Here is a 13,567-nt window from a genome sequence, read left to right as displayed (position 1 = left end):
TTTTTTAATGTTAGCATCTAGACATTTTGGGATGCCAGCATCCAGACATTCCGGGATGCCAGCATCCAGACATTTTTGGATTCCAGCATCCGGATATTTTGGGATGCCAGCATCCAGACATTTTGGGATGCCAGCATCCAGACATTCCGGGTTGCCAGCATCCAGACATTTTGGGATGCCAGGATCCAGATATTTGGGGATGCCAGCATCCGGATATTTTGGGATGCCAGCATCCAGACATTTTGGGATGCCAGCATCCAGACATTCCGGGATGCCAGCATCCAGACATTTTGGGATGCCAGCATCCAGATATTTGGGGATGCCAGCATCCGGATATTTTGGGATGCCAGCATCCAGATATTTGGGGATGCCAGCATCAGGATATTTGGGGATGCCAGCATCCAGACATTTTGGGATGCCAGCATCTAGATATTTTGCGATGCAAGCATCCGGATATTTTGGGATGCCAGCATCCGGATATTTTGGGATGCCAGCATCCAGACTATATTGGGATGCCAGCATCCGGATATTTTGGGATGCCAGCATCCAGATATGTTGGGATGTCAGTTTTCGTATATATTGGGATGCCAGAATCTATAAATAATTGGAAGCCAGCATGCAGACGTTGAGGTATTCAATATGAAATTAAAAGAATTACATCAGCATCTATCAAAGGTGGAGATGCAATTTTAATCATTTTCTTTATTATCCGCATACACTTTTTTGAATTATGCTATGTACAGAAATAAGAAGTGCTTTTTATACAAAATAATTCACAACTACAAAAGTTATTAAATATAATCGAGAGAGCATCCATAATCTTTAAGACCCAATAAAATCCATTATGTAGCATCTACTATTCATAGAAATAAATGAATCAGTATGATTTTTGGTAAAATGAACATTTGTTGATACTTAAACAAATGCAATATAGTAGAAATATTCCGAATATGGAACATGACCGTAACATTTTCTCTGGACATTGAAAAATTTAGTAGAATACAACATAATTTTACCTTAAAAATTCAAAAATTGTCAAAAAGTTCTCTTTTAGCATATGAGAATTACAAATTTTAGTTGAGAACTCATTATAGCTAGATGAACTTCCTGTTCATGGAAGAATTACGAATTTGCCGGTATTTCAAAGGAATATTACTTATGAAATCAATCTCAAGGCTAAGAAATACGGGTGAAATCGGGTCATTTTCGGAATTCCCGGGTTATTTCAATGACCCGGCGGGTGTCCGGGTGATCCCTCAGAATTGTCAAAATCTCGGGTCACACCCGCAGAAAACGGGTCAGTTGACAGGTATGAACTGTAAAACAGTTACACCCCAACATTTTTAAAGCGGAGGTATAATTACTTACCCCCATACTGGCCAGCTAATGGTGAACTTAAAGCTATAAAAGTGTCAACATTATGTTCCAATACAGATAGCAAACCTCTACAGATCAGACCACCTGAAATCAAAATCAATTATCATATGGAATTACAAAACAGTGTCTACAAAATTAATCATACAACTTGAAAAGATAAAGTTAGTTAGATGTTTTGAAGTGTATTCTCTCAAGAGTAGTATTTCATGTGCCTAGGAAATTACATTATTAAAGGTTTAGAAATAAGATCCTGATGTACCGTTAACAAAATATATGAAATAATATTTTATTAGTATGAGATTTGATGTAATAGATTTGTAAGACACATGTTTTGTTTAGGCTCTGATCCTGTCCATAACGTTAATTATAGTATAGTATTAGGTTTCTGTTTTGCTTTTTTCCAATCCTATTGTGCTTAATAATGTTGTAAAATGATGCCCTATGTCATATTTATGGGTTCTTCATTAGATTATTTTTATGAAACTGATCAAGCGGAATAACTTATCTGAAGGAAAAATTCATAGCTTTTCAGTTAGAAACTATATGATGAAATGTCTCTACGGCTCTTCTGATTATAATTATATACTGTTGAAGTCTTTCAGATATAAAGGTTTTCCTTCAGCATGTTGAGGCTGAGTGTTGAGGTATCACAAAAACTTTACATTATCAATAATTCATAAAAATGAGGTGAAGATACTAAAAATTAATAAACCATGCTAGATGGACATACTTTCCCATTTGATACACCAAAAAAAGTCGACCTTTTGCTTATAAGTGTCCTGGCGTCAGGATCAAAGATTTTTTAAAGAATTTAAACTGCAGAAAATGTGGAGTACAGTCTCTATGCTGTCCCCCTGCCCCTTGACAAATGAATTGGCTACCAAGACTTAATTTGTCAGGTTTTGGTTGAAATATGATCATTTTAAACAAGACGTTAAATTTTCTTGTTTTCTTCTGAATTTTCTTATTGTGACGTCATGAAAAAATGCGACCATGCCTGATGACATCACATCAAAAGTACACAACTTTCCTCAAATCTTTGAAAAGGAAGGATAAAAATCATTAGAGAAACAGATTCCACCACTCGTGTATCACAATATTTCTCCACTCTCAACAGTTAAATTTTAATTATTTAAAAAGATCGGCAAGCCTCCCGCTTTAAATATTAAAATTTAACTGTCTAGAGTGGAAAAATATCATAATACACTTGTTGCAGTTGTGCAATCTATATTTACTATGTACATCGATTTTGTTGAAATCTTACCACAGACAGATCTAGACATGCCACAAAATTTGGGATTACTTTTAAAACAAACACTATGTTGTGTTATTAAACAGTTAAGTAAATCCTCGTCATAACTCTTTTATGAGTAGATTTCAATATCCAGAATTTGTTTGGTAAGTGATTTGTTTTTTATCTTATCAAAACTTTATAGATTATCCGACAAACCTTGAGAAAAACATATGAGATGGACACCATCTGGACTGCTGTTCATTATAGGTTGTACTATCTTAGTGATATTGTTGACTTGTTCCCATAGTGGTTCAAAACTTTGGTATCTATTGAAGGCATTGACTGCTGTTATCTGTGTCCCTGGATGAACCTGAAGAACAAATCATACAACACTTTATGGTACAAATATCACAGGAGTCAAATTAAACTGTCTAAACTTATAGATGACTATATGGCATTGGTTTTGCTCATTGTTGAAGGCTGTATGATGACCTATAATTGTTAACTTCTATGTCATTTAGTCTCTGATAGAGAGTTGTCTCATTGGCAATCATAATGTCCACATCTTTATTGTCTTTACATTCAATGAAGTTTAAGCATATTCATACCCGTAGCCAGGGGGGGTTCGGGGGGTTCGGACGAACCCCCCCTTGAAAACAAATAAGCACTGTTAAAGTCAATGTTCTGTTCGAATTGCAACTGTTAAAGTCGAGTTTGTTAGTCCAACGAACCCCCCTTTGGAAATTCCTGGCTACGGGCCTGATATTTTAAGATAGATTCATGGTATACCGCCATCTTGGATTGTACAATCACAGTACAAAATCGGTCTAGTTATTTGTCCAAATCTGCAAATTTGGAGACATATTTGCAATTTAATGGCTAGACTGTTTATATATATGAAGAAAACTTGGTGATTTATTGTATTATCCAAAATATTTAAACAAATATCAAATTTTGTTTAAAATCATTTTATTCAAATAAGCCATTTAAGGGGTAAGTAAGTAAGTAAGTAATTTTTATTGGTTTAAAATCCAAAATTACAGGATTGATACCAAGACAATACAAATTTGTTATACACAAACATACAAACATATATATATATATCATACCAATTTCAAACATTATATGGGGAGGTGGTACCACAAAGTTATTTAGTGCTTAATAAAGCATTTCTAGAAATGTACATGTCGCTTATAAATTTAACAATAATTCTAATTATATCAGTCTCAACACACGTATATAAAAATTTAAATCTTGCTTCATTAGTCATATTTAAAAAAGAGGGAACTATTTCACTAATTTTGGAAAACAGTTGGTCTCTAATTATATTTAGTTTTGTACATTTTAAAGTAAAATGAAATTCATCTTCAACTTCTAAGAGGCACAAAGGACAAATTCTTTCTTCTATAGGGGTTTTAGTGTGACGCCCTTGTTCAATTCTAAGAACACTATTACTAATACAAATTTTAGCAAAATGCCCTATTACTTTTCTGTCTATATTTAACAATAAATAGGTTTCCAATTTATAATTTTCTTTAAGCTGTCTATATGTTCTCAGCTTGCCTTATTACCATGTACTGATTGGATAACTCTTTTGGTAAAAAATATATACTAAACTGATAGGGAATTTTTTTATTTTTACTTGTGACAAGAAAACAAGTTTGGTGACACCATTTTTTCTTTTTACTTTCTTAAAACATATTATAAAACCTATCTTCTCACAATTTATTTCAAAATTCTATCTCATAGAATTTTTTTTGATGCACACAAATGTGTTTTTTCATTAACAAATCTAACCAAATTTATGCAATTTTCAACGACTCATAGCTTTGAAAAATGGTGACCCATACTTTTTATTGTATCTTTTAAAAAACCATGGTAAAATCTTCCTTTTGACAAAGTATAAGAAAACTTTATACTTATGGTCTACCTTAAGCAAGACAGAACTTAAAATTCTTAAATGAAGGTTATTACTTCCTATATCAATCATCTTGTATAAATCTTGCAGGTTAATTTCTTCATAACCTATCTACATATATAATAAGATATCATATTATATTGTCAGTATATTTTTCCAAGATAGAATATAGGGTCAAAATAAGTTCTTATTTGTTTCAAAATGTTATAAATTACTTTATTCCTGAAACAAACATTTGACCAGATTATGCTAAATTTGCTGCCTATAACAGTATACATAGTTTCATGTATGCTGATGATATAATGGTCCAGTCTCCTCTCCATCACATCGTCTCCAAGAAAAACTAAACAAGCTAATAAAAGATTTAAGTTTTGCAAATTGGTGTCTTAATTTATATAAATTTATCTTAAAAAAACAAGCTTACAAAATAAGCAGGCAGTCATCTCTTTTACAATTTCAAATACAATGGAAAACTTATTGAATGAGTAGAAAAATATTAATATCTTGGCATTACTTTTTGTTCACCTGAATCCATCTTCTATGCTCAAAATGAACTATATCAGAAAAGTAATTTGCAATAGAAATAATGGTCAAGACCAGAAAATTTTCTGCAGAGAACACCAGGGGAAAAACATTTCAGGACCGCTGTTAACTAATGTTTATATTGTGTTTAGATATATATTGTAAATTGATACCTATGATCTCAAACTGACAATTTACATATTTTATTTCACTCAGCCAAAACTTTTTAATATTATATATTTTGTAGATTGTTGCATCTGGTGAAAGTAATTTAATTACCATGATTGCCATTAAAAAAAGTGTATCATTATAATCAGACAAAGAGGTGCCTAACCTTATAGAACCATCCCTTTGAGACTTTTAAATTACAGTGATAGAAAAAAAATACTGCCTGAAATTTGTAACACTTGCTTAGAAGTCCCAATTTTCATTTGCCCTAGGTATCTTTTCTATTCCTATGACATACTTATTTAATCCTTTTTCTTGCTTTTCTGGATAAGAAACTAAGCGTGCCTCTGTTATGATAAACTGAATACAATGTTTGTGTTGGCACACTGACATGGCAGTAAAATCAAAGATATTGGACTTCGAAAGGATTAAACTGACTTAAAAATAAAAATATAAATCATGTACATAATTATAACAATTAATAAATATATTGGTCTATTTTGATATACATTATTAAATGGTAATCTCATTTACTTTATGTGAATTATTATTTAATTTCTATCTATAAATAAGAAGATGTGGTATAAGCGCCAATAAGAAAACTCTCAATCCAAGTCACATTGTATAAAATGTAAACAATTATAGGTTCAAAAGCAAACAGCAAGATATAAAGGAGGGTAGTAATGCCTTCTAACGTAAGGCGTCAAACAGCTATTTTCGGCTACTGTTTGAGTCAAAATGGTTAAAATTTTACCGTGATTTGTCAAAATATCCTTTTCGTGATTCGTCAGGTGTCTCTAATAATTATCGTTACCATCATTTTTGGAAAGAAATTAATGTGATTCGTCAAAATCAGTCGATGATTAAAGAAAGTGTACATTTTATCGTCATATACCAAAAATTACCGTTAACATCATTTGGCAAGTATTTCTTACCGTTATTCGTCATGAAGGTACTCCCATTTCGACCCTCATAAAGGGCCCAAAATGTAGTTATTTTGATATTTATGTATATGTGTTGTGAATGAGAATGAGAATGTATTGGATCTCAAAGATTTTAGATTGAGGTAATAAATTTGTAAAATAAGAATAAGCCTCATCGTTTAAGAAGGGTGGTTGGAGGGGTCCTGATCCCATGCTTAAATACATGAAATCCTCACCTGAGGTCCTGAATTTAAAAAAAAATCAAATTCCGACATCCCAAAATTTGAAAAAATAGATTTCCCAGATCCCAAAGGGTCAATCCCGAAATCCTGAGCTTAAAAACACCTGACCCTGACCTCCCGAAAAAGGTCCTGCCCCCCTCAATTAAGAATGAGACCCATAAAGGAGTAGGTTCAGTAAGACCCCTTTTTGGCCCCAAAATATAGCTGTTTTACAAAATTGTTAAAATGTAAACCTTTAGTTATTTATTGGACAGTAGAATGCTTCTGCTACATAAATATGGGCTGTTTTTGACAATACAATGCACATATATCCTGTACTAGCACCATTAAGTCATGCTAAATTACAGAAATCCTCATAATTCTAGCATTTTAGTTAAATTTTAGACGGTTTTCGTGTAAAACGAAAGTGGCCGCATTTGTGTTCATCCTTAATATTGAAATGTAAGTTGTATTTTATGATAATACATAACATATATAAAGGTTGAGGATGAACACGGATGCGGCCACTTTCATTTTTACCAACAACCATCTGAAAAGTGACATTTTTCGGCATATTAGGTAGATTTTTCATATTTGAGCTTGAATCGGATCGTTTTTAATGACTAAATCTGTTAAAATCATTCACATAAACTAATTAATTTAAATAAAATAGACACTTAAGTGTTTAAAAAGTGGTCAAAATCTTTCGTCAGATGAACCTGAAATTTGAGGCCAAAATCGGTCCTTACCGGACCTACTCCTTTGCAAAAATAATGTGTATAGTCTAGAGCACATAGAAATAATGTTTATACTGTGCAAAAAACAAAGTTTTGGATGACATTTGTGGCAAAATATTATAAGTCCTAATTGATATACCACAGGCATTTTTCTCAGAATTTTCTTTCCATATATTCCTTCTTGGAAACTTTATAAACAAACGTTCACAGTCCTTCACATTAAACATTATTAATGGTGGTGCTCCTTTTTCAGGAGGAATATATAGGACGAACATACTCATGATACTGTGCATTTTTACCTTTTGAAGAATAGAAATCAAATATTCTGCCTCAGTAGGACTCCCAATAATGCCATGCATAAATATAATCGGCTTGTATTGAACTGTAAAAGGGACAACTAATGCAAAAATTAGGAAAGTTAACGTTAATCCAGTGTTCTTCCTCATGATTAGGCTGACCTTTAACCTCACATTATTTCGAAACATCTCGGACCTTATGATGATTTAGCTATTATCATTTTGAAAACATCATTGAATATCCCTTCAAATGAAAGATTTCTGCAAGCAATATTGTTTTTTCTTGAGTTACAAAATGCTTCTATGACTTGTATAGGCCCTTATTTATATAAACTCGGACCAAAGACAAGTCGGACCCCAAACAACTCGGACCAATATTTATGACAACTCGGACTATTTTTCAAAGACAAGTCGGACCAATATTCAACACAACACGGACCAGCTTGAAATACAACTCGATCTAGTTTGAAATACAAATCGTATTATTTTTAACAATACTTTATCCCAAAAGCAAACTGCAGCTTATAGGATACATACATATGAATACTGCACAAGCCTGGTCGAATTTGTACTGTTTGTTTTGTTAATATTTGTTCAATTTTTGTTGTAAGCATATAAGCGCTGTCTAAATTCCATGATTCATCATTTATGACTGATTGTCATTTGTCTTTTAGTCCCCTTTTTAAAATATTGTTTAGCTTTAAGAGCTTTAATATTGGCATGTTTTGAATGATACATTTTTGTTAACAAACCCATACTCAAACATGTTAAATGATATGGAAATTGAAACGCTTTGGTGTAACATCCTGGTTGGATAACACGGATTTATAAAGAAGTATTAATAATCTTTTATACTTCACGAGAAAGTCCTGGTTTAACGAATTTAAAAAATGTAAGATTTTTATTCTTCCGTTCAAATAGTTTTCTTTCCGTGACATGTACAGCAAAATTTATTGAGTGTCTAGATAAAGTAATTATCCATGACTAGCTTGCTACTGGGCTAGCTGAACCGTGAATTTAAGTCATTATTAGGGTAGATACACTACGGCTTCCTTTAAGAGAAGACTAGTCCGACAGATATATAACCAAGGATTTGTATGGTAAGATATATTGTCTGTATGACTAGACTTCTCCGAATAGAGGGTATAAATACAAATAGAAGATATGGTATGATTACCAATGAGACAACTATCCACAAGAGACCTGCAAATGACACATTGTACAACTTTAGGTTACCTTACGGCCTTCAATAATGAGCAAAGTTCATAACGCATAGTCAGTTAAAAAAATGTAAAACAATTCAAACGAGAAAACTAACGGCCTAATGTATGTACAAAAAATGAATGAAAAACAAATATTTAACACATAAACAATCGACAATCACTGAATTACAAGCTCCTAACTTGGGACAGGCACATGCCGTATATATACGTAATTACATTAGATGTATGTTTCATTATCATACTTTATTCTGATTGGCTAACTGCATATCACGTGTTATTCCTTAAGCGATTGCATTACTCAATAAAAGTTATCATTCCTGAAAACACGTGGACCCACAATAAAGTGCACAGGTGAATTAAATAATACAAATTATAAAATTCGTGTATTCAAGATCATTGCTAAAAAATGTAATTATAAGTATTGAATGTTTCTTTTTGTAACTTCATAGGGTTGTGAAAGCGTTGACCGTGCGCACATTTTTAGAATGAAGTGCTTCCCCGCTTCATGCAAAATGTACTTCGGTCAACGCTTTTACACCCCAATGAAGTTACAAAAAGCAGCATTCAATTCTTGAATACAGAATGTATACCTAACCTAATAATGATATCACGGTTCAGCTCAGAACGAGCTAGGAAGTAATTAAGCTAGCCATATATTGATATCACCTTTACATACACCACCAATACCTCGAGTTCAATGCATGTTGCTCACGGTAAGTTGTATATGTTTACTAGATTTTTTGTACGTGTGTAATATCGTGGAAATCTCTATATTAAAGAAATGTTACAACACACCAATGCGACAGTTTTGGTTTCATTTGAGCATAATTTAGCGGAATGGTTAACAGGTCGGGACCACTACCTTATATGGAAATGCATAAATTAACATACTTATGTTCTCGCACATGTAATTGTTTATTAACATGTGACACAATTTATTTTTACCTAGGTTTTTGACCAATCCACTAAATGAGTAACAATGCATGATGGACTACTACGTGTTTACAATCAACCGAGAACACGTGTTATTTACTGAAATACAACACATTTTTTCGTGCAATGCGGGATTCACAATTTCCCTTAGTTTTTCATTTTGTGTATCCTCATTTATAGTTCGTGATACAAAGTATTCCTTCCATGCTCAGATTAACGAAGAGTTGTTTCTATGCAAAGAAAAAAGGGTTTGAATTACCCGATATATAGCCATTAATATGTTTGATGATGGCACGGAGATTTCATTTATTCGTCCACCAGACAGCAACGAAACAACAGCGAAAAACACAATTACCCATGAGACAAACTAACTAGGGTAAGCCGGTGCTAATATTCACGAGTACAGCAATTTCCGTGTAGATAATTAAAGGCAAATGTGTGATCCTTGAATTTTGTGTTCGTAAAAAAGGCGAAGAAATATTTACATACATGGCAGTGTTAACAAAATCTATAAGTATTTATTTTTGTCACATTTCAGTATATGAGACTTCCAAACTGTTCCCTTTGTTTTGAAGGTAGTGAAGTCAGCAACTGTAGTTTCATTTTGTTTTCGTTTATTAATGGACTCGGACATTTGCCAAACTGAATAAAATCATTACAGCTGATTTCCTAATGCTTACCGTTGAAAGTAAAACTTTGGTTGGCTTACTTGCTTTGTGTGTATAGTTGTTTATACAAGCTTTGAAAATAAGATTGGCATATTTAAACAATATATATAGGCATAGTTTAACTTGTATATTTTATATTTGAATTTAATTAGTTGTTATCCTAATATAATTGTACAATATACAAACAAAGCAAGCAAGCTAACCAAAGTTTTGCTCTACATGCATTAGGAAATAAGCTGTAATGATGTTATCCATATGTTTGTGCGACAAGGTGGAAAATTTGATATGTTTTGTGAAAATTGCAGCGTTGGATCTAATATATAAAAAAAGAAGATGTGGTATGATTGCCAATGGGACAACAACTGTCCACAAGAGACCAAAATGACACAGAAATTAACATTTATAGGTCACCGTACGGCCTTCAACAATGAGCAAAGCCCATACCGCATAGTCAGCTATAAAAGGCCCCGATATGACAATGTAAAACAATTCAAACGAGAAAACTAACGGCCTTAATTATATAAAAAAAAATGAACGAAAACAAATATGTAACACATAAACAAACGACAACCACTGAAATACAGGCTCCTATATATACAAACCTATATACTTTTTTATTTATTAGATAGATTTCTTCTCCTTTTATATATTATATTGGGCCGGTTTTTTGTTGTTGTTTGAATTGTTTTACAGAAGTAATTTTTGGGTCATTTATAGCGTACTTTTCGGCATTGAACCTATGACTATAAAATTGAGAATGGAAATGGGGAATGTGTCAAAGAAACAACAACCCGACCATAGAAAAAAACAACAGCAGAAGGTCACCAACATGTCTTCAATGTAGCGAGAAATTCCCGCACCCGGAGGCGTCCTTCAGCTGGCCCCTAAACAATTATATACTAGTTCAGTGATAATGAACGCCATACTAATTTCCAAATTGTACACAAGAAACTAAAATTAAAATAATACAAGACTAACAAAAGCCAGAGGCTCCTGACTTGGGACAGGCGCAAAAATGCGGCGGGATTAAACATGTTTGTGAGATCTCAACCCTCCCCCTATACCTCTAGCCAATGTAGAAAAGTAAAAGCATAACAATACGCACATTAAAATTCAGTTCAAGAGAAGCCCGAGTCTTATGTCAGAAGATGTAACCAAAGAAAATAAACAAAATGACAATAATACATAAATAACAACAGACTACTAGCAGTTAACTGACATGCCAGCTCCAGACTTCAATTAAACTGACTGAAAAATTATGAAATCATCATATGAACATCAGGCACAATCCTTCCCGTTAGGGGTTTAGTATCATACCATCATAACATATATGAGAAGAGTCTGAACATAACCCGTGTCATGCCAACAACTGGTTTTTGAATAAATGTGTTTAGTTCCGATGCAAAGACCCTAGAAGTGAATCAATATTAACCCCAAGGCCGTAACTACCCTTGAGGCAAGTGAGGCAATTGCCTCACTAAAATTTCGACACTGCTTATTTTTTTTTATACATATATACAAATAAAATAGTCTTTTGTTGTTCTGTCTCAACCTTAATTTCTATAACTTGTCATCATTCCTTTAAACTATTCTTCCTGGATATAACTCAGCATCTCAACGGGTGATGTTTCTCAATTACATTAACCTAGTAACGATAATCATCATGGATCTCCGGTTAAAAACAGGCTCTTGCAGAAAAAGGAAAAGCGACACTGAAGGTAAAGAAGGAATAATTCTAGTAAACTAATTTGTTTGTGAACGTAGTCTGCGTAATGCATATAACTTCATTAGAACAATCCAAAAACGATAAGTAGACTGACAAATCAAGTAGTGGGCATCGCAAGGGGGCAGTCCTGTCTGTGTATTCATTTCTCCGTTTCATCAACTTTAATCTTTCTCTTTACAGATAGATAAAATATAAATAATATGAAACATGCATGGATTAGTTTTTCATGATCCATGTTTCTTTAACCTTAAAAATTGAAGGAACATCCCATATTCCAATTTGACATTATTGAGGAATGGTATAGAACCTTTATCACAGGATTTTGTCTTTACTAATTCGGGACTACGGAATTTCATTTCTTTATATTCGAGGTTTCGGAATCAGACACCCCAACCCCTAACCCCTAAATTTATAGATTCTGGAACTAAAATACCACCGACTATTTCCAGAAATAATTTGAAATTACGGACCTACATGTAAACGTCAAAACTCCATTTTAATTCCCCTGTACCCATATCATATATACTTACTCTATAGATAGATCATATACATGTATCTTATCTCATTCTATCCCTAGTTTGATTACTCTTTGTCAGCATACAAGCGAGTTTAATATTTTGTAACTGAGACTGTATGATGATGCTAGCCTTTATAGGAAAGCTTAATTCCCTTTTGCAAACAAAACTGTTACTACCGATGCTGCTACCGAATTGCTGATGGAGAAGGAATTGGAAGAAGACATTGATCATTGTGTTGATGATAATGTGCTACCTTTAGAAACACAGACTGCCCTGAAACGACTGAAATCTAGGAAAAGAGCATACATGAGTGGCGAGAGGTTGTGCGGTCTTGCCATGCTCCATGTTCATCGCGATAAGGATATCAGCAGACCAAAGTTATGATTCTAAAACAATTTGACTGAACCCACCATAGAAATAATTGGCAAACTCTACTGAATCGATGTTTGTTCTATGTTCTGGCGGCAGATTTAAATTGATATTTGGATGATTATCTTACATACAAATTCAAATAAAGTTGTTAAAAATTTGGTATTAGTAAAAGTCTTTAAATATGAACAATTTATATAAAAACTGTCCAAATTCAAAACATTATCAAACTCTCTAAAAATGCCTAGAACGCAGGATTTTGCACCATTCATTTCATACCCTCCAAAAAAATTTAACGCCTCGCTTCGCTCGGCTCAATTATTTTGCCTCACTAAAATAAGATGCCTAGTTACGGCCTTGTAATAACCAATAACTGCTTACTTTACTAGATAATGTCTTTTTTTGAAAGATGTCTCATTTGGCATTCATACCTCATCTTCTTATTTCTATATACAAACCACGTTTTAGAATAAAAATAAAAGGTAATATGGCACCAGAGGCTTTAAATATTGGAGATATTTCACATACGTCAACATGACAGCAGCCGAACGATAAAAAACCTCTGAGGTATATTTTGTGATATAATTAGCAACAAACGGACTTTATCGATGGATGAAGCTATACAAAATGTATTAAGCTATATACCGTACCCGCTCAGTGGCGGATCCAAGGGAAAAGGGGGGGGGGTCCGGGGGTTGGACCCCCTTTTTTGGAACGATCAATGCATTTGAATG

The 13,567-nt window shown here is 33.3% G+C and overlaps 1 protein-coding gene across 1 annotated transcript in view; it reads right to left on the bottom strand.

Annotated features, from left to right (window-relative positions):
* The window catches only part of LOC139513058 (lysosomal thioesterase PPT2-A-like), a 28,056-nt gene extending 20,384 nt beyond the window's left edge, over nt 1-7,672 (bottom strand). Inside the window, exons 1-3 of the mRNA XM_071301171.1 lie at nt 7,400-7,672; nt 2,828-2,981; nt 1,369-1,461 (exon numbers count right to left, since the gene is read on the bottom strand). Coding sequence (XP_071157272.1) covers nt 1,369-1,461; nt 2,828-2,981; nt 7,400-7,585 — 433 coding nt within the window. The 5' untranslated portion in view covers nt 7,586-7,672. The remainder of the gene's footprint in view (nt 1-1,368; nt 1,462-2,827; nt 2,982-7,399) is intronic.
* Nucleotides 7,673-13,567: the final 5,895 nt, after the last annotated feature.

The sequence above is a fragment of the Mytilus edulis genome, chromosome 2 (genome assembly GCF_963676685.1).
Source record: "Mytilus edulis chromosome 2, xbMytEdul2.2, whole genome shotgun sequence".
NCBI classification, from domain to species: Eukaryota; Metazoa; Mollusca; class Bivalvia; order Mytilida; family Mytilidae; genus Mytilus; species Mytilus edulis.
Note: the sequence above shows the minus strand (reverse complement) of the source record. Positions and strands in the feature narration are given on the sequence as shown.